We start from the raw sequence: 24,207 nt of genomic DNA on the forward strand, positions 1-24,207 counted from the left end.
GGCGCTCAATAATTGGTGAGCGGCCGGTCGTGCCGATTCCAAGTCAGGCCCTGGGACTGTTTTCCAATCCGAGTCTTCACAACCTGACCACGTCAGGAAAGCAGTTTTGAGAAAATTCGCAAGTCTGATAACTCGACATGTCCAACTCTTCACAAGCAGGCGTCGCATCGTCCGCGCAACAAGATACGGCAGCATCGTCAGCTCAACGTACAAAGGAAGCAAGAGATGCTTTCACAGCCTCGTTGAAATCGGAGGGTGCTATAATCGATGCTGAATTGCAAGCACGAGCGAAGAACATCCATGCCAACTCCAAGGCACTAACGAAACAGGAAGAGGACTTACGGAAACAGACCAAGGCTTTGTCGAAAGAGAGCGATTCCCTTCAGAAATTGGTTGACAAGACGAAGAAGGAATTTGAAGGTCTCGGTGATCTGGATGCTTTGATGGCAGACCTGGATGCTGACCTTGCTATGATTGAGGAGACGATTCGAATAGCTGAAAACAGCGACGAAGAGGAGGAAGGTGAGGGTCAGCAGCCTGAAGTTCTTGCTACCTCCAACACTCCACGATCTGGAACATGATCTGTCAATCAATATGGAGGAGTATAGTATTTTTGCCAGCCTTGGGATGCTTTAAGATGCCATGGTTTCCACTTCAGTCGTGCAAGAGGTCTGCTAGCAGCACGGGTTCTCCAGTGGCTGAGGGCGAGCAGCATGGCTTGCTACTTGACTGTCCTCGGTGCGTGATTGCTCTAGCAGCGAATTGGTTTTGGGCGTTTATCCTCGTATATCTTGGTCTAAGACCTCTACATTCATCTTCGGTACTTATTCTAATAAATTCTAGCTTCTGGTCCAATATCGATTGCCTTTAGTCATTCGTCCTGAATAGCCAAGCACGTGACTTTCGACTGTGACGTACTTCGTAGTTCTGCACAAGGCTGTCGTCTTCCAATCGGTGCTCCGCACGAGGCTACCATTAACACTGCTCCCTCGACCATCACACTCGACGCTGCTCAGGACTGCGAAACACTATGTCAACATCAGAGTCAAGTGTCATGCTGTATACATGATGCTTTGCATCGAACATCGCCCCAAATGTTGTCGGCATTCACCGCACAGCCCATTGTTGAGCTGAGGCAGCGAGACAAGTCCAAGATCGAGTCCATTCTCTCCCACAGTGACCAGCTCCTCGTTGGTTTGAACACAGGCTCCCTTCGTATATATCGCGTCACCAATCCTCCCTCTCGATCCTCCGAAACCGAAGAGTCCATCGCGGACCAAGCCTCCACGAATGATGCAAGCACCAAACCTCCTCCGCCCAAGGCATCGGAACTCCTTCGTGAGTATGAGAAGTTCTCGCGGTACAAGGTTGACCAGCTTGCTGTGTTCCGTGAAGCAAATATATTGATATCTTTGAGCAATGGTCTTGTCTCAATTCATGACCTGGGAACTTACGAGCTGAATGAACAGTTGACAAAGACAAAAGGAGCCAGCAGTTTTGCTGCAACGAGTAATATTGTCAAGGATACCACTACAGGCGTGCCCACTCTTGTCAGCCGACTGGCCGTTGCTGTCAAGCGCAGGATTCTGCTTTGGTCATGGCACGATGGCGAACTTGACGGGGATGCCGCCGAGTTCGCGCTCTCTAACAGTGTTAAATCCTTGACATGGGCAACAGGAACAAAGATTGTTGCGGGATTGAACGCTAATTATGTCATGGTCGACATTGAATCCCAGGAAGTTAAGGCCATTGTGGGTCCTGGAAGTATCGGAGGTGCTGCTGGTCAGGAGACGAGTAGGTTAGGCGGCACCATGAGCTATATCGGTATGGGTGGAATGGTCCCCACGCCCCTGGCAACCGGTCTGGGAGAGAATGAAATGCTTCTGGCCAAGGATGTCAATACCTTGTTCATCGACAGAAATGGCGAGGCCATTGATCGACGTCAAATACCATGGCGTATTCCCCCTCAAGCCGTGGGCTACTCCTACCCATATCTGTTGGCGTTACAGGAGCCCACGAAAGGTGTCCTAGAAGTCCGAAACCCTCAAACATTGACATTGCTCCAATCAATTGAACTTGCTGGGGCAGTTCTTCTCCAAGTACCCAATCCAAATATAAGCCTGGCACACCAGGGTAAAGGTTTCCTGGTTGCCAGTGAACGAAGCATTTGGCGCATGCAGGGACTCAACTATGACGTCCAGATCGATGAATTGGTCCAGGGTGGTCATCTCGATGAAGCGATCAGCCTCCTGGATATGATCGAAGAAACCTTGGTCAATAACAAAATTGGACGACTTCGTGAAATCAAAATGCAGAAAGCGCAGAGGCTCTTCGACGAGAAGAAATTTCGGGAATCGCTTGATCTCTTCGGAGAGGTGTCTGCACCTCCAGAACGAGTCATCAAGCTGTATCCGGAAATCATCACGGGTGAGGTGGCTGCCGAGAAGATTGTAGAGGAGCCTGAGCCCACAGAAGCACTCAAGAGTCAAGAGTCACCCAAAAAGAAGGGACATAAAAAAAGCGACTCACTGACGAGTCCAGTATCAAAGGTCAAGAGTGGTGCATCAGATGTAGACACCAACAGCATAAAAAGCAATAAAACCGCTGAGAATGCTGGCTCGAAATCGAACGGTCTGAACGAAAAGGAGCTCAAGTTTGCCGTCCGTGAACTACAAGCATTTCTCGCTGATACACGTCGAAGGTTGCAGCGGTTCTTCGACAGCGATCAGTCTGTGTTGGCTCTTTCAGACGTACAATTGGGATCCCAGTCGGAAGATATCAGGCAAAGTACGGAGTATCTCTTGGACTTGGCTTCTCTAGACGATGTCAATTTGTCTGACAAATTGATTGCTGTGGCCCGACTTGTGGACACAACGCTGTTCCGGGCGCATATGTATGCGACACCATCGTTGGCAACTTCTCTCTTCCGAATCTCTAATTTCTGTGACCCAGAAGTTGTGATGACCAAATTGGAGGAAACAGAACGATACAACGAGCTTATAGAGTTCCTCTACGGGAAAAGACTGCATCGACAGGCACTGGAAAGACTGCAGAAATTTGGCCAGGCCGACAAGACCGAGGACATCGACTCCCAGCTGCACGGACCGGAGCGCACAATCGCATACCTCCAGAACTTAGGCCCTGAATTGATCGACATGATACTCGAGTTTGCACAGTGGCCACTGGAAACGCAGCCTAATCGGGCGATGGAAATCTTTCTGGGAGACACAGAGAATGCAGAATCGCTGCCGCGGCACAGAGTATTGGCATTCCTGGAGTCGATTAACAAAGCCTTGGCCCAGAGGTTCCTCGAGCACGTGGTGGATGAACTCGATGATCAGACTCCGGATTTACATCAACGGCTTGTAACAATCTACCTGGAAAGCTTGAAAGATGACACGCCGAGCGATGAAGACGAAGTCTTGAATAAGTTCTTGACGCTACTGCGAACTTCAGAACACTACTCTCCAGCGAAGACACTCGGACTACTTCCTCGAGATGACCCAACCTTCTACGAGGCTAGGGCAATCGTCTTTAGCAAAATGGGCAACCATAAACAGGCATTGGAGATATATGTTTTCAAGCTACATGACACAAAGAAGGCTGAAGAATACTGCAACCAGACTCATTTGGAAGAGACGATCAACGGTGATAATAAACAGAAATTCCGTCGCAAGTCCACCACGGATCCGGTGGATGAGCAAGCGACCATTTATCACATACTTCTCAACCTTTATCTGAATCCACCTAAAGGGGAGAAGGCAATGTGGGAGCCAGCTATTGAGTTGATGGCACGTCATGGATCTCGACTGCCTGCCAGCTCGACGTTGGATCTGATTCCCGAGGACTTAGTGGTCAAAGAGCTCGAATTTTACTTCCGCGGACGCATGCGCAATGCCACGAGTATCATGAACGAGTCAATGATTACGTCGGGGCTGAGAAAGGTCGAGGCTGTGCGTGTTCAAGCAGCGCTATTGCTGGGCGAGGGCACGCCATCAAGTGGTCGGAATCGGAAAGTCCGAGTGGATGAGGACCGAGTCTGTGGTGTGTGTTATAAAAGACTTGGAAGCAGCGTTATCAGTGTGTTTCCCGAGTAAGTAGCCCGAAACCTCCCCATGCGAGTGAAGCCTTGACTGACTGATGGTAACAGTAATTCGGTAGTCCATCTCGGATGTGCAGTTCGTAAACAGAACGAAATAGCTGGGAAAGCATAGAGGCATAGTGTTTGTTGGTTCCTCCAGATACCCCCATGTAGCGATTCAACCCGTATCGTCATCGTCGACCACCTCTTCACCATAATTCTCTTCTTCAAGTTCTTCTTTCGTCTTGGACTTTGTAGCACTACTATCTAGGGTGTATTTCTTGTCCTCGTCCATTTTCCGGGTCAGAAAGTCGTTGATATCATCCTGGAGGTTCTTTGTCGAGGCGCGAAGCAGCCCAAAGTAAGCCGTCTGCGACTTCTTGTCGAGTTGATTATTAGTTTCGCTTGTTGCAATTCCGGAGGTGTCAATCGCGTAGTGGAATTGTTTGGTGTCCGTGGGAGATTTGTAGGACGCGGAGAGGCCGGCCTGTTGGGTATCTGATGGAGCAGGCATTTTGCTATCGGTCGTCTGTTACTTGAATCTTGCTGATGGTGATTGAAGCAATCCCCATGAAATTTCATGGGAAGGAACGAGGGGCCCGAGGCTGAGGGGTGCGCCTTCCCAAGTTCCGTCGGGTCCACTTTGCGCGTGGGCGGCTGTGAGTCTGCGACCAACACTTCAACATCTCTCCCTCGTCCTCAAGACCACTCCATGCTCAACGATCAAATCCCAGACAACACTTCTCACCATTCTGCTCTTGAAGAGCCACCCACCTATTCCCTCAGATGCTGGCCTTGTTCATCTCCTCTTCGCCTAGATCTCTTAGTTTCCAACATTATGTTCAATCACCTCCATCAGCAGCCGGCCTGCTCTTCCCCTTCAATTCTATAAGAATAGTGTCGGTTTACTCACTGTCACAACATGGAACCTCCTGCGCAACGTCGAGGAGGTCTGCGATCTCCTGTTCCGTCCTCTTCAGCCGCATCTGTCTCACCCAATCCCTCCCGTGCCGGTTCTAAACAAAGCATGCGTCCTGGTTCTAGTGGTAGTGACACATCTGCTTCCTCCAATCTCTCCGTTGTCAAAAGATCTCCCTACAATCAACAGCTACCAACCTTCTCATCGCATACGAATCACAGCAATGCCGCCACCGCTGGTCATCAACGGCCGTCCGCGCCCTACATGCCTCGAGATGACCACGGAAAACCCTTAGGTGGTCCCCCTCCTCCCGAACTCCAGAAACACCGTCCGCGACAGCATTCCCAAGGCTATTTTGAGCCATCCATGCCCTCGGCTTCTCTTGCTAGCCAATCTAATTTACACGATCATGCCACAATGTCAGGCCTCACTCCTTCTCAGATCGCCGCCCAGGCTGCAATGCAGCATCTCAACGCTACCAACCACAACCGGAAACGTTCACAAACCGTCCCATTTCCGCAGGAACAAACTCAGCAAGAAGGCCGTCGGAGTAGTAGAGGCTCTACAGGTTCCCATGAAGGACTAACACCATCTCATCCTGCTCCTGACCAGCAATATCGAAATGGTCTCATTGGCAACAATGCCGCGGCTACAGCGGCCAGCGTAGTCTTCCCGCGTGGCGTAACTCCTTCAGCCCAAGTCGTATCCGTGGAAGAGGAGAAATCAAAGAAAGGATTGAAACGCTTCAGACCTAAGCACATGGTACTGTCACGAGACAAGGACAAGGATATCAAGGATAAGCCATTGCCTTCACCAAATAGACTGGCACCCAGTGGACTATCCAAGGTTTTGAATGCCTCTACATCCAGCCTGACCGAGTCCTTGTCTTCCAACAACTCTTCCCTTTATCAACTTCAAAACCCGTCCTCTTCCACAATAATTCCCATTCCTGAAGCAAAGGACAAGCCACATAAACATCATGGATTGCGCCAGAAACTAAAGTTGAAAGACAAAGACGAGTCTTACACTTTACCACTATCCTCTGCAAATTCCAATTCACGGCCCGTGGATATAAACAACCCGCAATCTCTCTACTCATTTGCTCCCTCTTCCCCAAATCCAACTTCCTCCTTCTCCAAGTCAGTGTCCGGTCTGGATCTGCGACACGGAGGACGGGCGTTAAGGGAGAAGAAGAAAGAGGAGAAAGAAAAAGCACAGGCTCTTGCGGGTCTGGAGCCGGTTTACAGTCGCGGTGAGACTGACACCTCAGAATGGCCTTCCCTGGGTACCAGTTTCACCAACCAGTCTTTGACCAATTTCAACCCCCATGCCGAAGTCAAAGATGCTTCCGCCAACTTCGGACTCAACAATATGTCAGCCGATGATGCGTGGGATCTTCTTCGCGCCAAGATACTTGTGGCCTTTGAGGGTGAAGAGGTTCGCATTGCCGTAGAGAACCTCAATAAACTAGTCACAATTCACGTACAGAGATGTGTTCAGAAACGAGATCCAAGTATCATCATAGGTGACCTCGAGGACCTCTTGAGAACCGGCTTCCTCAGCCTCAATCATACGTTGCGTATGATCTCGGACGATAGACTTGTCCCTCATTTGGTCAGCATGTGGATGCAGGTTTTCGGCACCGTGCTTCCTTTCATGCAGGCTGTCTTCCTTCCTCTTGATCAGGAGTTCAAAGGCAGAGGCAGCATTTTGACGAGTCCTAAAATGGCAGGCGAATTCTGGGGAGCACTTCCTAGTGCTGACAGTGGAAGTAAATTATCATCATCTCCAGCGGCTGGGGATGGTGTTGATTTCGTTGTGGCAGCAGGAGAAGAGCTTGAGGTTCGACGAATTCTATTGATTGCTTACCGTGACGTTATCATATTACCTCGTTTTGAACATCTCAAGGCAACATTTTCACGCCTTAGCTTGGAGAGCATCAATGTTGCGTTGTCTTCTTTCGAAAGTGCGAATAGACATCGTGGCAACAGCGGTGCTAGTGACAGGCCAGGTACTGCGACGGGTCTCGAACCTATGTACGCCAGCTACAATTCTCAAACCAGCACCTTGCTGGGAAGTTCAACGTCTGGAGGTGGTAGATCACGAGCTACATCCAACCTGTCGATTTCTAGCAATCCCGCCCAGGATGTGGCGTTTCAATCCTTCAGCTCGCCTCCTGCTGCGAGACCATCTGATAGCTCATCAGCACAGGTGACTGAGACTGTAGCCCGGATGCTGCAATGTTTGTCAGTTCTATGTTCGGTGCAATCAGGAGATGATGCCCAAGCCAAGATGGAAGAACTCAGCAGGCAGCTCAAGTTGAACTGGCTGGGTCGAGGTCGTACAGGCCGCAATCGAAAGGGATTTGTCGGCAGTCGAGTCAGACCTGCAGCAAGCGTAGGCTCTACTATACGGGGATTGAACCGAGATGGAAGTCCCACACCCACACCCACAAGGCAGGGTACTGTCAGTAGGCAAGGAGACGATTCGTCGAGATTTTGACAGGAATGTGGATTACGATATGATTTTGGCCTTTGCCATGTTGCCAGCAATGCTAGATACTTTATCATCTTCCAGTGAGCAGTAGGTTGTGTCTCCACGAGAAATTCTATTTCGTAATCACGATCATGGTTCCAAAGCGAAGTGTACTTTACCACCGTAGCAGCTCTGCCATCTAACGTTATGCACATCATCCATACTGAGTATTGCGGTTTGTGCCCATAACGTTTTGATTCCCGAATTACTTCGATTTCTTCCAAATCAATGGCATAAAAGAGTTGCAACAACGCCACACCACTTGAGGATTCGTAGGGACTTAAAGAGACTTCACAACCAAAACTTCCTACCTCTATACAACCTTTTAAAACATTCAACTCTTCGAGCAGCTGAGATTCCAATTTCCTCTGATTCATCACCTCATCTCTAGAATCTCGATCAAGCCAACCAGTCCCGAAACAGGAAACAAGCGAAAAATGCCCTATTTCCAATCCACGACGGACGGTGCACGCCTGCACTACGTCGAGTACAACCCGTCACCAACACCAGCACCAACCGGCGAGAAAGCTGTCGGCACAGCAGCACCAGTACCAGCACCAGCACCACGCTTTGCGATCTCCCCAACCCGCGACCTCAGCGGTCTCGCAAGCGGCGACCCCAACGGCCAAGTGACGCTCGTCTTCATCCACGGCTGGCCGATGTCGCACCGGATGTTCGAGCACATGCTGTTGCGGCTGAGCGAGACACACGGCGTGCGGTGCGTGGCAAGCGACCGGCGCGGGTTCGGGGACAGCGAGTGGACCGGATGCGTGGGCAAGGGCGAAACCATCACGTACGACACGTTCGCGCGCGACACGGTCGACTTCCTCAGTGCCGTGCAGCGCGGCAGTCGCGGGCTCGGCGCGTTCTACTTCGTCGCCGCGAGCATGGGCTGCGGCGAGACGGCGCTGGCGTACCGCTTGCTGCTCAACGCAGTGGATGATCCCGCGGCGCTGGACTTGAAGAGCCGCTGTCGTGGCTTCGTCTGGCTGGGGCCCAGTCTGCCGTTTCCGTTGCGCACGGAGCGGAACCCCTCTGCGCCGCCGCGCGAGCTGTGGGATGCCATTCTACAGGGATTTCGAGACGATCGAGTTGGGTTTGTCCGGGCAGCCATCCCGGGGGTTTTTGGCGAGGGGTTTGGTATTGGGGTTGAACTTGCGCCAACCGTCAAGGAACGGTTCGAACGGATTGTTGAGCGTGCCGATGCGTTGGCTATAGAGAGGTGTGTGCAGATTATCGCGGGGACGGATTTGACGGATGTTGTTAGGGGTTTGGATTGTCAAGATGGTGGTGGTGATGGACACGGGGTGAGGTTGTTGGTTGTCCATGGGGATAGTGATCAGAGTGAGTATTTCTGGGTGGTGTTTCCTTTCTTTGGTCTGTCGCGCCATGTTGTCCATCGCATGGCCGGACAGAGGTTCGGAGGGTCCCCTATATGCTGACTTACCTACTTCATTTTACTTTGTTTTCCTTTAGCTATCTCAGAGTGGCTAGCTGACAACCATCCATCAACAGGTATGCCAGCCGAAAGTAGCGCGAACATCATCCCGACACTTGTCACACAGGCACAGGTGAAGATCTACAAGAATGCCGCACATGGCTTATACCTCACTCATGCGGACGAGTTGCTGGACGATATCTTGACCTTCGTATTCGGGAAGTGATGAAGTTGAGGGAGGGTCATTCAGTCCAACGTGCCAAGCGGTCGTTCGTATTCAATAAATGACGATCACCTGGCTTATTTACGAACCCCCGCCCGGCCGGCCACAGCATAACGTTATGTTTTTCTTGGGGGCCGGATGGCTTTGGCTACTTGTAAATATTGTCGCTTGCTGCCTGGGAATGTCGAATGATGGTTATTATTGGATCTGATACTTGATCGGATGGAAATAGGTTCTTCCAAGTCTCATACAAAATACTTCTTTGGAAAGCTTTCGGTTTGGACACTTGATCAGTTGGAGAGTCTACCGTTCGCTGTGATTACATTTGGTCTGGGGTGCTCAGCCCTTTCCTAACCATTCTCTAAGAACGAGCTCGCCATATCAACTCATAGTAGGAATCTTACATTACACAATGTCTTCAACCAAGTCACTACCAAAACGAAAGGCAGATGACATCGATTTGCCCGTTCGTGGGCAAGACCCTGCAGAACGGAAAAGAGTTCTCAACGTACTAGCTCAGAGGAGATATCGCCAACGGAAGAAGGAACATATAGAGAAACTTGAAGCGCATGTCAAGCCTGTTGATTTCGCTGTACCAAACGACAAGCAAAGCTCGAGGAGAACCAAGGCCTTGTCATCAGATACTCAACCAGTGGCATCACGGTCAAGCCAACAGGTCCGTGGAGGGACTGCACAGGTCGATCCCACATCGATCATAACTGAACTACCCATCATTGTGAGTGAGATATGTGACGACAATCCATTGGATCCAGCATTGTGCTTCTTGTCATCATCACCCACTCAAGTGCAGAAGCCACCCATGACCCAAGCAGTCGAGGCCACTTCAGATCCGTTTCTCATGGACCCCTTTGTAGCCTATGATACAACCCGGACATCAATTCTTGATGGCCAGTCTTTTTGGGCCACACCAATAGCACTCCCATCAATTTCCAATAGCCCCGAATCCTCCACGACGGGTTCATCGTCAAGAGAGAGTGTTAGTTGGTCCTTACCGTTATTTCCGTTGGTAGACGAGGAGGAAGACCACACGACAGCCACCACAATGGGCCAGAGCAACCAAATATCTGCCAGGTCGCCAACAAACGACTTGCAATACTGTTTTCCCGACGAAGCCCACCTGGAAGTTCTCGAGCTGACACTTCTCCGTGGTTGTATGATGATTGCCACCCGACTAAATGTGAGCGATATCATCTGGTCGCTTACAGCGCAGTCACCATTCACAGAGCCTTTCATGGCGTTCGCGCAATACAGACACTTACCAGCCAATCTGCAACCTACCATGGTTCAAATGACGGTACCCCATCACCCGATCATAGATCTTCTCCCATGGCCAAGGGTGCGGGATAGGATGATCACGATTCTCTCGCAACCACCAGAAATGCGACCCCCACAGGCTGCCTCGCAGACCGCACTGCTAGATTTCGTGTACGATATTGAGGACAGTTCAGAAGGCATGCGACTTTCGGGTAGTGATCCATACTCGGCCAATAATTGGGAAGTTGGAGAGAAGGTCTTTAGTTCTTGGTGGTGGATATTCGATCGCGACATATTGAGGCGAAGTAATGAGTTGAGACAGTCAAGAGGTGCTCCGTTGCTGGGCAGTCAGCCTGGAACTGTCTTGGGTGAGGTAGCCTAAGAGGAATTCTCGGTGTGATCACGAATATTTTGGAACTCGTGAAGGTCATCTCTGCTGACGATTCTGAGCAGCTACTATACGACTGAACGTAGTGGGAGTAGTGCATATGTAAATAATACAATCTCGATAAAGTTGAGCGGCGTGGGCTGAAGTTTGCTGTCAAGAGTTTTGGCTCAAGTCATTATTACGAGGTAAACTCTTCTAGAATCCAGACGCGTTGCCCAACGTGGTCAAGTCCTTCAGCTGTGTCATCAAGTGCTATTTGTGAATCTAGACCTTAAGCATGGGGTATCATGATTTATCAATTGGACTCCGCCCTCTCAGGCTCCTTCAAAGACTGTCAAACTTCGTGCCTTACCAAACGTGGGCACCTAAGGCGGTCATTCCGGGTATTTTGCATAACCACTGGCATCTCAACATAGATGACACGAAAGAGTTGACACGGAATCAAGGTAGGTCCTGTTCTCATCACCAAGACGACAAAAGGATTCTAGACCCAGATCCTTTCGTTTTCATATTTCGAAATCATCTCCTGCAGGCTACGCACCTGGATCAAAGCTGACAACGAAGGAGCTGAAGCAAGGGAATGAGAATCCGTGTTTGTGGATGAGAGGCGTTTGCTGGCAATTTGTTCCTGCAGATATTGTAATTTCCAAGCCTCGCTAGCCCCAGCTAATGGCGTTCCATGAGCGACACCATTGGCTCATGCGGCTAATAAGCAAAACTACGGCTTAGCAGCCGTCTACTAGCGTGTCAATCTTTCGACTCGGGGCTAACCGAGACTTGCGACTTCAACTTCCACGAGTTCAAGTTTCTTTGGAGGATTGAAGCTACCGAGTGCTCTAGTTACGGAGTAGTCTTCTCGTCTTGCTTGCCTTGCTTTTGCTTCGCTGGCCCTTTCTCCCGAGGCTGACTTGAGCCTGGCAGAGACGATTTTTGCCTCATCTTGCGCCAGTCGCTGATGCTAAGACACTCTGTCTCTACGCATTCAACTGTCTTCCTTACGCGGACTTTCGTTTCTACCATTCTTGACTGTCGCTGGGGCAAACGGTCAGCAGCAAGGACAAGTCAAAATGTATGAATACCCCATTCTCACGATGCGTCCGGATGTCCATCAGCCAAGCAACGCTTGAATGTCACCGAAATCCGATCCCACCTAGCGCTGATGCCCCCTTCTCTCTTAATACTGCCAATTCGGGATTTTAAGCCCTTGTCCAACCTAAACAGTCTGGCCCGGATGATAGCCTTGCACTCCTGCCCGCTAGGGATCCCCTGGTGATGCCGTGTATCTATTTCAGCCAACACCAGCACCGCCTTCATGTGCCGTCGGGCAGTGAGTGGCCTTGCCAATGAGGCAACCTTCAAGCTAGGTCTTTTTGGTACCTCGTACTGGGTTTGATGTTTCCATCTCTTTTTGAGACCCTGTCTCCCCTCTCTTTCTTCTTCTAACTTCTGTTCCTCGTGTCGTCGTCGCTCACGGGCTTAAACCACCAGTCACTCGTTCTTTTACTAATTTTGCTTTCCTATTGTCTTTCGTTTCTATCGGGTCTCTGTTTAATCAATACACGACAACATGAGGTGGTCAGTTACTTGCCTATTGGGCATCGCTGCATTGGCGGCCAGTCAAGAGAGTACCTCGGAGGCTGCTACCACTATCACAGCATCAGCAGAGAGTGCGGCACCAAGCAGCACCGAAGCTTCAGCGACATCCAGCGCACCAATTACGCATACAATCGGTGTAGCAAAGGTGCGATCGCACACAACAGTGGTTTAACCTCACGCTAATGAAGCACAGGGTGGACATACATTCGAACCAGATGTCACACAAGCCAGGGTGGGCGATACCATCAAATTCGAATTTTATCCTACCAATCATTCGGTAGTTCGAGCAGAGTACGGCTATCCTTGTATTCCATATGAATATACAGGCGTCGACAAGATTGGATTCTACTCTGGATTCAGGCCCGTCGACGCTATACTGGACGACCCACCAGCATACTATCTCACAATCAACGACACCGACCCGATATTCTTCTACTGCGGTGCCCCAGGATCATGTATCAACTTTCAAATGGTTGGGACTATAAATCCCAACGCTACGACATCGCTCCAGACTCAAAAGCAGCTCGCTAAGGATTCTACTTTTATGTTGACGCCAGGCCAGCCATGGCCTGATGAGCAAGAAGATCCTTTCACCACAACGAGCTCTTCACCAACGACGACGCCGACTGCAAGCAGCACGACCGCACCAGCAGCTGGAGCCTCGACAAGCGACAGTACATCAACGTCGCATCACTCAAGTCTTTCGACCGGTGCAATTGCGGGAATCGCCATTGGTGCAGCTGCTGTGGCGCTTGCCGGAGCTGTTCTTCTATACCTTTGTGGTCGCCAGTCACGTCGCCATACGCCAGTCAATCAACTTGAAGAGAGACCGGGCACAGGTCATGCTACTGTGCACTCAATGGCATACAATCCCCACGGCCATATGACGGGCCAATACATGGATCCCATGAAACACATGTCGATGCATAGCAACGCCATGCCCCTCAGTCCTGCTCTGCCAGGATATGCACCAGCATATGATGCAAATATGTCTCCTGCTATGCACCAAGCCTATCCCATGAGCGACTCTCTGAAACCCGGGTTCGGTAGTGACATTTCCACCCTCCATAGCACGTCACCAAGTCCAATGTATTCCACGCCCGCCTATCCAAATGGAGTGCCGCACAACATGTAAGTTCCCAATCATAATGCGCCTTTTTTCCAGCTCTAACATTGTCGCCAGGACTCCGCTTCCATACGGCGCCCCACAATCACCATATCAACCACAAATCCACGAGATGGCAGACTCTGATGCGAATGCGGCTCAAGGACATATGCGACGGTCCAGCACCCACAAATCAAATGGGGTCGAGAGATACAGCTGAAGAAGTCTATTCAGCTGATGTTTGATTATGTCTTTTGGGAAATATTTATATCGAGCAATGGAGCAAAGGGAGAATCTTACTCAACCAACTAGTCGTCTTCTGGGTTTGGCTATAGGAGCGCACGCATACTAGGTTTTATTGCCATGATTATTCACACCGACTTCCAAAGGACGCGTATATACATATCTCAATATCAGACAGGGGAGTGCAAGCTTCCTGCATCTCACGTTACAATGTTTGTTTCCGTACATACTTATTTCGACATGAAGGGCCGCATAGCGCTCTCAAGATTGTTACAAGCCATTCTCTAACGGGTCACACTTGGATCAATTGCTCACCTGTCCCATTGTCCATGCTCATTGGGATTTGAGCGAGTCGCTTACAACAGCAAAATTGATCATTCCCCACGTCAAACCCTTCGGAAACCGAAGTGTCTACCAAAATGCCAGCATTCGCAGTGAAGCGCAAAATGCAAACGGAGTCCGGGACAGTCAAAGCCGAAGAACGAAAGAAACGGCGACAGGTTTCACCAGGGCCCGTCTCAACAGTCGTGGTTCGTATCAATTTAAGGCGACTGTCACTCCTTCCATAGTTGCCCAAGAAGAGGTCACTCACATCTAGTTCAAACCAATGAGCGTGAAGAGGCCAAAAGGTCTCTGAACCATTCTCGACATCTGCTCGCTGTTCTTTGGAGCTGTTTTGAGTTTCCTTCAATCTCCACATGCGGGACAATACCTCGGATACTCGAACATCGCCATGGTCTTACCCCACAGATTATGAAGGCGATCGAGACCCGAGAGCTTATCTTACTGCATCTCTCCAAGGCAAGCTGACGAACCAAAAGTGTCGCTCGGAGAATCGGCATTGGAGATATGTACCTCCACGTCTGAACATGACGATGAAGAACGTGTATGGGATGAGGAGGTTGTTCGTGGGCAGTTCAAATAGGGGTCTCATCATCTAACGGTTGAGTGTTCATTGCCATCTCTCTCATAGCAAAACAAGTTGAGAGATTCAGGACAAGCACGAAGATATGCCTACACTACTGCGAGACATGGGCGATTGCCACAACGATGTCAAGCTTACCAATGGGATTGGCCATACACAGAATGGTCATCATGATGGAAATGAACCCGAGGAACTACTTGACGTAGTAGTGGTAGGAGCCGGCTTTGCAGGCTGTTATCTGCTCTACAAATTACGACAACAGGGCTTCAAGACGAAGATTGTCGACGCAGCATCAGACCTCGGAGGTATTTGGCACTGGAATACTTATCCTGGAGCCCGTGTGGACAGCCAATATCCGATTTATGCCCTGTCGCTACCCGAGGTATACGAAGACTGGAACTGGAGCTCACACTATCCAGACCATGTCGAGCTTAGACAATATTTCGCGCACGTGGACAAAAAGCTGCAGATCAAGAAGGACACGGTCTTTAACTCGAAAGTCATCTCGGCCGATTTCGACGAGACTCGAAACCAATGGTTACTGACTTGCGACACGGGCAGGAAATTCCGCGCGACGCATTTCATCGCGTCGCTAGGGTTTGCGGCGAAGAGATACTTTGGGGAATGGGAAGGACTCGATTCGTTCAAGGGCGTCATTCACCACAGTTCATTCTGGCCACACGAAGGGGTTCACGTCAAGGGTAAGAGGTGTGCGGTGATCGGCACCGGGGCAACAGGGGTACAGATCACGCAAGAGTGGGCTAGGGAAATCGGCGACGAAGGCGACCTGAAGATGTTTCAGCGGACGCCCAATCTGGCATGTCCCATGAGACAGGTGTTCCTGACGGCAGAGGAGCAAGAAAAGGACAAGAAGAACTATCCGGAGTTGTTCAACCAAAGATGGGTAAATTACAATGGATTCTTATACCAGTTTCGAGCCGAGAAGATGTTCGACGCCAGCCCTGAGGAGCGGCAGGAGATGTTCAACATGTTGTGGAATATGGTAAGCCTTGTTCTGTTTGTCTTTCTCTCATGCGTCTGTGCCTCTTTCCGCAAAATGTTTTCACCTTCGGCTAACGCGACTCCCTCCAAAAACAGGGCGGCTTCCGCTTCCTCATGAACAACTACTACGACATGACACGCGAACTTAGCGCCAACCGCGAAGCGTACAACTTCTGGCGGGACAAAGTGCGGGAGCGGGTGCACGACACCAAGAAAGCGGCACTCCTGGCACCGTGGGACCCACCGCACCCATTCGGCGCGAAGCGGCTGAGTCTGGAGCAAGACTTCTACGACCACTTCAACAAGGCCAACGTGCACGTGGTGGATATGAAGAGCAACCCGATCGCACGCTTCACTAGCGAGGGGATCGTGCAGACGGACGGGACGGAGCACGCGCTCGACGTGATCGCGCTCGCGACCGGCTTCGACTCCATCACCGGCGGCATCAAGGACATTGCGATCCGTGGGCGAGACGGCGCCCTGCTTACCGAGAAATGGAAGACCGGGACCTGGGCGTACCTCGGCCTGACGACGGCCGGGTTTCCGAACTTCTGGTTCACGTATGGCCCGCACGCGCCGACGGCGTTCAGTAACGGGCCTTCTTGCGTCGAGTTGCAAGGTGACTGGCTGGTGGATTTGTTCGTCGCCATGCGTGACAAGGGTTATACGCGTGCCGATGCCGATGTCGCTGCCGAGAATGACTGGCGCGCCCTGGTCAAGGAGTTGAGTCTCAAGGGCGTCAGGGGCCATACTGATTCCTGGTATAATGGTGCCAACATCCCGGGGAAACCGAGGGAGCCGTTGAATTATGCGGGTGGGATCCCCATGTATATCAAGACGTTGGAGGAGTGTAAATCGGAGGGTTATAAGGGTTTCATCATGCAGTAATTATGCGATAATCATGCGAGCAAGATGTCCTTTTGATGTTAAATTGCGTTGTTGTGGATAAATATATTCATGTCTTGTTGCCTGACTATGGGATTTTCTCGACGAGTGTGGTCCAAGCCACTCCCAATTCCTACGTTTCATCGAGCATCTCTACGGAGAGCCTACCCGACTTCTATCCCACAAGTCTGAGTATTCCGGTATTTTCATGTTAATAAATAAGCACAGCTCGCAGAACGCAAATTATCCCAGGACATGCCATCCCCGCCAAGACTCAGCCTCGTCATGCCTCGCTGTGTGAGGGCTCGCGGCTCAGTCTTCGAAGGCTCTCCTCAACAGTGTCACTCGGATCTTTCTGTTGATCCCGAGTAATTTTGATTTGGCGGACGCCTTCTCAACGTACCAGGTCGACTTTCCGGTAAGCCGACCTGCGATGGTTGTGAGAGAGGTCTTTTGTCCGCGCTTCAACGGCGACTGGCCAAGTATCGTGCATCACATTGGTATCAAGCCTCTAATTCCTCTCCGATCAATTCACTCTTGTTCATTTCGTCGGTTCATGGATAGATGTTGCTCCCCAATCTCTGCCGTCACATGTTGGCGGGCTGCATGTGATGGTCGCGAATGCGAGTTGAATATCTTGTGGTTTTCTCGTTTCGCTGTGGTCGAACTCGCTCACAAAACTCCATGGTTTTCGTGTACAGTGACATAGCGGTTGACGTTGACGAGATGACCCTGGCTCCAGGAAGGTCACGTTGATCGTTGATCAGGAATCCGAACTCATCTGACAAATCAGTGATTCGAAAGCACATATCACATCACGCCTTCCTACCACCACCACCAGCAGGAGATAGCCCAGCAACCGCCTTCCCAACCCTCTCAAGAAAAACCCAACTCGCCCGCTCGTCCTCAAATGCCAGGTATCCGTCGAAACGCCTGAACTTGGTGCATTTGAGGACCTTAGCCGCAATCTCCTGCACCGCGAGCATTTCCAGCGGATTTTCAAAGTAAGTCGAACCGCCCTGGCTTCCCTCGTCGTCGTCATCCATGCCGCTCATCCCACCATATTCCATCGGGATTTCACACGGGACAGGGAGAATTCGCAGCCCGCTTCCCGGCGCCTTGGAAAGACGGCCCAGGTCGCACATCCGCTCGCAGACGATATGGGATTGGGGTACGAGGAGAACTAGTTGCGTCTGTGGTGTGAGGAGCAGTGTCGAGACGATTTCTCTCATTTGGGTGCAGTATACACGGTCGGCGCGTGGGATCGACAGGAGATATGTTCTCTGTGAGGCCGAGGCATCCTGGCTGTCCCGGCTGTGGTGCTTGGATTTCGAGTTGGAGTGAGCCTTGGTCTTGAATCTCGATCTCAAGCTGCTGGATTTGCCAGCATCAGGGCAAACTTGCACCGTTGCTGATGTTGTGGCCGACGCAGGGTGGAGACTATTCACGATGATGCTGGAGATGGATTTCTTAGACTCGCTTGGTTGCTGTTTGCGATGCGTGGCTGTTCTGGAGTTTAGCTCGGGCTCTTGCGTCGTGAACGTATTCCACAGAGTGGCCTTCCCAGTTGCCATCCCATAGGAGCCTGTAGAGTAGGCGAAGTCCCAGACTGCGGTTGTAGCATTGCGATCTTCTGCCATCTCAAAAAAAAAAAGGTAATCGTCTGTGGGTTGAAGGTCAACTCCAAGGGTTCGACGAAGAACCGAGGTTAAATGATTGACTACCTGAAGTCGTGAAATTTTCCTTCGTCCGTTCCGCAGAGGGGCTGAAGAATTGAAAGTGCGTTGGTCACAACAAATTCCTAGTCCTTATCTACTTACAGGCCTCTCTGCCCTGTGGGAGGTCGGCTACAGCAAGTTCGCACTATCTCGACAAACTGACGAGGCCTAGCGAGTTGAGTTCGCAATGGATATCAATCTGACATGAGTAAGGCACCCCGGGATTGTACAACCAAGATGATCGAAAATAGTTCAGCAGAACAAGACCGGTGACATCTGCATGGCTGCGTGTGGTCCGACTCAAAGTACAACAGTATTGAGTTAGTGGAGGTGGCAAGATTATGTAGGCAAGTACTTCTGTCGACTTTGGGACGGCGGAGTCAGGTCAGAGGATTATGTAAGGTCAGAGCTGAGATACGAGTATGACACGGGCTCTCACCCATCAGGAAAATGCAGGCGTGAGAAGTTGGATGGCTGGGCGATCCATATATATACAGAGCGAGAGGGCGAGAGTTATTTAACGAGCCGCATATGCGGTAAAGCTATGTAGTGTGTTGGTCTCGTGGCTCAGGGCCGCTGGCAGCCGGGAAGGAAGAAAAGAAAAGAAAGTCCCTATCAGTGCCGATGGCATTATCGTTCGCTTGTCAGGTGGCCGGTTAAGAACGAAGAAACGAACACGGGACGTCAAATTGTGAGAGAAAGCCACACCGACCGACAATATCCAAATGGAGATACTGGTTGGATTAGGTGATATGAATGCAGAAACCGAGGTGGGATTTGACGCTTATCGAAGTCCTCAAGATAGGTAGGTACTTCAGGTGTTGAAATTGAGTCCACCCTCGGCCATCTTCATCCGCAAATCAGAAAAATAACGCTCTCAATCCTACGTAGTTGACTAGTCAGAGATGATCAGCGGCCGCACTCTGCCGCCCGAGAAATCACCGGGGATGGAAATCCTGGGGTACAGGACGACCCTGTGATCGTTGAGCACGGCGGTAGGAAACTGATGATGCTAATTTTTGATTGTCTATTCTTTTCTAATTTTATCTTTTCTATTTAATACTACTATAGTTATTGCTTTGCAGGAAGCCGCCAGTGATATCGATAGCCGACCATAATAACGAGAATATAAGGATAAAGATAGCAACTTAGGGACGGCGGCCGCCACCCACCCATTAGAGAGGCGCGCAGGTGAAAGGTTTGCGATCGGCACCATGGCTGACCATGCTCTTGATGCTGGCGTACAGGCCAGCGACACAGAGGATCGCACCCATAGCGATCAGGAGCACGTTGATGAATATGAGGACCAGCTTTGTCTTGGTCCAGGTGGGCGACGCGACCTCATCGTTTGACACGTTCTCAGGGTCAACGACAGGCCTAGTGCGAAGACGAGGGATGAGAGGATGCCACCAGTTGTTGGCACGAGACCTGCCGAAGAGAGGTTTGTTCATGTGAAACCAAAACATGCCACTGAGACCGAAGGTAAACCAGCTGGCGAAGAGAGCTGATGTGATGGCTAGCATGTCGTTGAAGACGGGAACGACTTCGGCAATCAACCAAGCCAGGAACCAAGACATGCAACCCAGTCCAATCCAATACCAGCGTGATTTCCATGTGCGTTGGTGCAAAAGGTCATCCTTGCGATTGCGGAGAAGACGCACGTAGATGTATTTGACGCAGACATGACCGTTGACAACGCCGGCAATGATGATGGTGGGTATGGCGACCCCCCATGCTACCTTGGAGACGGTTTCACCGGCGCTGTTGAGGGCTGGACTGGCTACTGAGTCGCCCGCGAAGTAGTAGATGACGACCGTGGCAATGAGATACATGGAGATGTCGCTGACCTGGAGAAATGCCAGGGCCTTGGGAAAGTCGTTGGGATCCTTGAGCTCCGAGATAAAGGTGAAGAAAGCCGGATGTCCGGCGTAAGCGAAGACCATGTTTGATACAGCGAGGAATCCGGGCACGAAAGCCAAGTCGTCTTTCGGCCAGAGACGGAAGACGACTTCCTGGCCTGCCGCTGCTGCTTCTTGCAACGCTGGCTTGGAGATGCCGACTGAGATCATCGTGATCATCACGGCACCAATGATGCTGATGAATGAGGCAACCGAGTAGAACGACAGATTCTTCAGAGTGCGAGGAAGAGTGCATAGCAAGCTGAGCATCATGCCAATCACCATCCAGACAATTGTGCAGACGAATTTTCCTGTGAGCTTGTTCATGCAGATGGCGAAGGTGAGGATATGACTGCCCATCACGAAGATGTAGAACAAGTACTATCAAGTATGTTAGTTGAGATGCAGTCAAGGATGAGTTAGGGACCGGTTTACCTGGCCAGTACCGATGACTCTGGCACCCCATTTACCGAAGAGAACCTTACCAGCACACTCCATTGAGTGGATGTGAGGGTATCGAAGTTTGAATTGACCGATGACAATACCAGAGTATGATGCAAAAGCACCAAGACCAAGAAGTAGAATGAGACCTGGGATGACCCCAACCGTTGACATTGCCTGTGGCAATGACAAGATTCCCAGGGAGATGGTTTCGGCCACCATCACCATGCCGGCTTGCCACCACTTCATGCTTTGATACTCAACACCACCAGCATTTTGAACCGCCATCGGGTCGAGCTTATCGCGCTCGACGGATGGAATTGGCTTGTCGGATAGGTGATTGACACCTTGGTTTGCAGCTAGGGCGGTGTCCAGACTCAAATGAGGCACACCCATCCTTGAGGCTGGGCGTGCGCCTGGACTCCAAACTGGGGTCCGTGGAGGCTTTGGAGGTGCATGTGCTGGGATGTCAGCGCTGGTGGATGGTTCTTGGTGAGACATTGTAGCCACCAAGGTGAAAAGTATTGATATGGATGGAAGAGAGAAGGGAATCAAACATCTTATGTGGCCTGGGTGCTCTCCAGCAGGTGTGCAGAGCGTGAGAGGAAAGGGGGTGGGGTGGTCAACAGAAAAACATGAAGCAAGGCAACCGCTCCACTTTATGGTGTGCAATATCGGAAAATAAACTATCTTTGTGATGTGCAACGAATTAGGTAGTAGTCGTAGAGGATATATCATACTCTTTGGTTCGCGAATGAGAAACGCGTTTGAGGACCATTTTGCTTTCCATCCTTTCCGCAGATGCACTGGCGATCGCGCAAGAGCCACCCATCCCAAGTGCGCAATTCCAGACAATGCACCGCTATGTTCAACCGTAAACAGAGAAATGGCCGTGAAAAGTTATGTTCTATCAGCGATTTGCTGGGGAGTTCTGGCCCAATACTGGGTTTTGGCCAGGCGTCAGCTTTGAATCGCTCTCGAGTGTGTCCGCAGGACCATCTGTGTTATTGTAGTTAGCCAAAAGGGTGGGGATGAATGTAGATCGGGGACGGAAATTACCGTATCTGGAGTATAGCTTCCTCTCATATTCGTCCGTGAAGCCAGCCTTTCCGCTCTCTACGTCTTTCCTCGAAACTCCGAGTTTGCTCTTGGGCAGACCCATAGATGCCAAGAAGGTGACACTCTCTTTCCATTCAACTTCTCTCCTCTTGTTGTCCCACTTCAGCTCCTCAGCCATCAGATCGATCACCATAGGCAATGCTTCTAAAGCAGCTTGAGCGTTGAGGAAAGCTAGTCTCGTCCGTCGTGCAATAACATCCACTGCACGCTGGGCGAATTCATGACGGACGGCGTATCGGACTTCACCATCCACGAATGGGTACAGGGCAGATATTCGTATTCCTCGGACTGGAAATCTTTCATTGGTGGGGCTTGATAACGCAGCCACAGTCCAAGCCCGATCCCCATATGCATCAGCCAAGTGTTTTGCCACTTCAGTTTCTATGCCAAAATGCTGAACCAAGTTTATAAAGAGAGTTTTGGAGAAACCATGTGCACCTACTAGGCGAACCTGATGTGTTTGGCAAGATCCGTCGAGTGGTGCGGCATCGTCGATCGCCTCGGTCCCACTTACTCTTGTGGGCGAGGTGAGGGGCTTTGTTTGCAAACTGAATTGTTTAATGGCCTCGTCGACCGCGTCTTCAGACATTTGACGGTACGTCGTCCACTTACCACCTGCACATGTCAGAAGTCCTGACTCTGATACGGTGACAAGGTGGTTTCGGACGAGAGACTGTGTGTTTTTGGCTTTAGGATCCTTAACAAGAGGCCTAATGCCCGACCAGGCGGCCAACACATCTCCGCGTCGGACATTGATATCGGGTGATAGATAGCCTTTGATCTCGTTCAAGATCCAGCCTATTTCGTCTTCTCCCGCAATCGGTTGCTGGGTGATATCACAGGGAGCATCTGTAGTTCCCGCAATAGTGTTTCCTTGCCAAGGGAGGAAGAAGATAACGCGACCATCCGAGGTTGCCGGGTCGATAAGACCCATAGAGTTCTTTTGAGGACTGTAGTAGCCGGGAAGGACGACATGTACACCCGAGCTAGGTGCAACTATTTCCTGGACGGTTTGATCGTCCATCTTGCGAATAGAATCACAGAATGGCCCAGTGGCATTGATGACTCCCCGTGCTTTGATGGTGATGGGTGGAGATGATTTCCCGTTCTTTTCTGCAATTACGTCCTTCACCACCGCTCCATTAAGTCTGCCAGATGCGTCTTTGGTTAAGCCCGTGACTTCCATGTGATTTACGACAGTTGCACCGTATAGAGCGGCCGTTGCAGCGATTGAGATGTTCATTCTGCTGTCATTGTGCGCTCCGTCGTAGTACACTAGAGCACCAACCAGATTGTCTTTTTTGAGCATGGGAAATGCGTCTAGGGCCTTGCTTTTAGTCAGAAAGTAACTGGTCTCGATACCCTCGCTACCAGCCAAGAAATCGTAGAACTTTGTCCCGGCCCAGAAATAAGGCGCCTGCCACCATTTCTGTAAAGGAATCATTATCGGCAACCACATGGACAGATGGGGCGCAGTGTCGAGGAAATACTTCCTCTCGCGCAGGGCCTCCTTGACCAAAGCATATTGGTTATAGTCCAGTTCCCAGACTGCCTTTTCCAAGTATCGCACACCGCCGTGGACGAGCTTGGTACTTTTACTGCTGGTTCCAGCGGCGAAATCATCGCGTTCAACGAGCGCGACCTTCAGTCCTCGAGTAGCAGCATCGAGGGCAATGCCTGAACCTGTGGCTCCTCCGCCAATGACCAAGAGGTCATAGGGCTCTCCGGCTCTCTGGTCCGCAGGTAGATCTCGGTCTGGATTGTCACTGACTGCACCTTTTAAACGGTCCAGGCTGTTCCGCAATTGCTGTGTGATTGAGGTATCTGAAGCTGCGGCACCAACCAGGCCAGCGCTCTTCCTCAGCTCTGAGATCTGCTCCGCTCGACATTTTATCAGAGGAAACTTGGGTGGAATGATGGTTCCATCATGGGTGCGGGGGATTGGGACGATGGCCCCTTGCGAACCAGGAACATTGATCGGACGGTAGGAGACATATATGAGGGTTCCGGTCACGCCAGCCAGAGCACCAGCGGAGTAGAGGAGAGGTCTGAGGAATCGCCGGGCGGAGGAAGGACGACCAGCAGCGGCCATGGGGATGGAGATCGAGATCGAGATCGGGGTTGATGGTTACACTCAAACCAGGGGACTTGGGTCGAGGCTGGCCGTTGAAGGAGTTGAATATGGTGGCTTGAGGAGTGTTTCAGTTGCGACTTGACGAAGAAGTGACTTATTCCACTAGAATCTCCATGCTCGACGCCAGAAGGTGCAGTCGGTGGAAACGGGTAGAGAGACAGCTTTGTGTAGCGTCACAGTGTGGACCAGCAGGGTGCTTGGTGGACTCGAACTGCGTCAGGGCGACGGAATTAGGAATGGCAGGGTAGCATATGAATGATGTATGTCAGAGAAGCAGAGTCC

At 50.9% G+C, this 24,207-nt stretch overlaps 11 protein-coding genes across 11 annotated transcripts; 7 read left to right on the forward strand and 4 right to left on the reverse strand.

Moving 5' to 3' along the window:
* Positions 1-137: 137 nt before the first annotated feature.
* Positions 138-581, forward strand: LTR84_005237 (uncharacterized protein; the record flags this gene model as incomplete). Its single annotated transcript, XM_064848809.1, has 1 exon — positions 138-581. The coding sequence occupies one exon, from the start codon at positions 138-140 to the stop codon at positions 579-581; it is 444 nt and encodes a 147-aa protein (XP_064711433.1).
* A 513-nt stretch (positions 582-1,094) lies between these two features.
* LTR84_005238 (uncharacterized protein) lies at positions 1,095-4,214 on the forward strand (the record flags this gene model as incomplete). Its single annotated transcript, XM_064848810.1, has 2 exons — positions 1,095-4,093; positions 4,151-4,214. The coding sequence occupies 2 exons, from the start codon at positions 1,095-1,097 to the stop codon at positions 4,212-4,214; spliced, it is 3,063 nt and encodes a 1,020-aa protein (XP_064711434.1).
* Positions 4,215-4,259: 45 nt separating this feature from the next.
* Positions 4,260-4,595, reverse strand: LTR84_005239 (uncharacterized protein; the record flags this gene model as incomplete). Its single annotated transcript, XM_064848811.1, has 1 exon — positions 4,260-4,595. The coding sequence occupies one exon, from the start codon at positions 4,593-4,595 to the stop codon at positions 4,260-4,262; it is 336 nt and encodes a 111-aa protein (XP_064711435.1).
* A 408-nt stretch (positions 4,596-5,003) lies between these two features.
* On the forward strand, positions 5,004-7,502 carry LTR84_005240 (uncharacterized protein; the record flags this gene model as incomplete). The annotated part of the gene is made up of 1 exon (XM_064848812.1): positions 5,004-7,502. One exon carries the CDS (start codon positions 5,004-5,006, stop codon positions 7,500-7,502), a length of 2,499 nt encoding a protein of 832 aa, XP_064711436.1.
* Positions 7,503-7,972: 470 nt separating this feature from the next.
* Positions 7,973-9,199, forward strand: LTR84_005241 (uncharacterized protein; the record flags this gene model as incomplete). Its single annotated transcript, XM_064848813.1, has 2 exons — positions 7,973-8,879; positions 9,051-9,199. 2 exons carry the CDS (start codon positions 7,973-7,975, stop codon positions 9,197-9,199), a joined length of 1,056 nt encoding a protein of 351 aa, XP_064711437.1.
* Positions 9,200-9,608: 409 nt separating this feature from the next.
* LTR84_005242 (uncharacterized protein) lies at positions 9,609-10,853 on the forward strand (the record flags this gene model as incomplete). Its single annotated transcript, XM_064848814.1, has 1 exon — positions 9,609-10,853. One exon carries the CDS (start codon positions 9,609-9,611, stop codon positions 10,851-10,853), a length of 1,245 nt encoding a protein of 414 aa, XP_064711438.1.
* A 1,573-nt stretch (positions 10,854-12,426) lies between these two features.
* On the forward strand, positions 12,427-13,780 carry LTR84_005243 (uncharacterized protein; the record flags this gene model as incomplete). The annotated part of the gene is made up of 3 exons (XM_064848815.1): positions 12,427-12,600; positions 12,649-13,586; positions 13,639-13,780. The coding sequence occupies 3 exons, from the start codon at positions 12,427-12,429 to the stop codon at positions 13,778-13,780; spliced, it is 1,254 nt and encodes a 417-aa protein (XP_064711439.1).
* A 1,033-nt stretch (positions 13,781-14,813) lies between these two features.
* On the forward strand, positions 14,814-16,618 carry LTR84_005244 (uncharacterized protein; the record flags this gene model as incomplete). The annotated part of the gene is made up of 2 exons (XM_064848816.1): positions 14,814-15,731; positions 15,827-16,618. 2 exons carry the CDS (start codon positions 14,814-14,816, stop codon positions 16,616-16,618), a joined length of 1,710 nt encoding a protein of 569 aa, XP_064711440.1.
* Positions 16,619-17,430: 812 nt separating this feature from the next.
* On the reverse strand, positions 17,431-18,255 carry LTR84_005245 (uncharacterized protein; the record flags this gene model as incomplete). Its single annotated transcript, XM_064848817.1, has 1 exon — positions 17,431-18,255. One exon carries the CDS (start codon positions 18,253-18,255, stop codon positions 17,431-17,433), a length of 825 nt encoding a protein of 274 aa, XP_064711441.1.
* Positions 18,256-19,508: 1,253 nt separating this feature from the next.
* On the reverse strand, positions 19,509-21,173 carry LTR84_005246 (uncharacterized protein; the record flags this gene model as incomplete). The annotated part of the gene is made up of 2 exons (XM_064848818.1): positions 19,509-20,612; positions 20,667-21,173. 2 exons carry the CDS (start codon positions 21,171-21,173, stop codon positions 19,509-19,511), a joined length of 1,611 nt encoding a protein of 536 aa, XP_064711442.1.
* Positions 21,174-21,582: 409 nt separating this feature from the next.
* LTR84_005247 (uncharacterized protein) lies at positions 21,583-23,883 on the reverse strand (the record flags this gene model as incomplete). The annotated part of the gene is made up of 1 exon (XM_064848819.1): positions 21,583-23,883. One exon carries the CDS (start codon positions 23,881-23,883, stop codon positions 21,583-21,585), a length of 2,301 nt encoding a protein of 766 aa, XP_064711443.1.
* Positions 23,884-24,207: the final 324 nt, after the last annotated feature.

This window comes from Exophiala bonariae (genome assembly GCF_035927105.1).
Source record: "Exophiala bonariae strain CCFEE 5792 chromosome Unknown scaffold_2, whole genome shotgun sequence".
In the NCBI taxonomy this organism is placed as follows: Eukaryota; Fungi; Ascomycota; class Eurotiomycetes; order Chaetothyriales; family Herpotrichiellaceae; genus Exophiala; species Exophiala bonariae.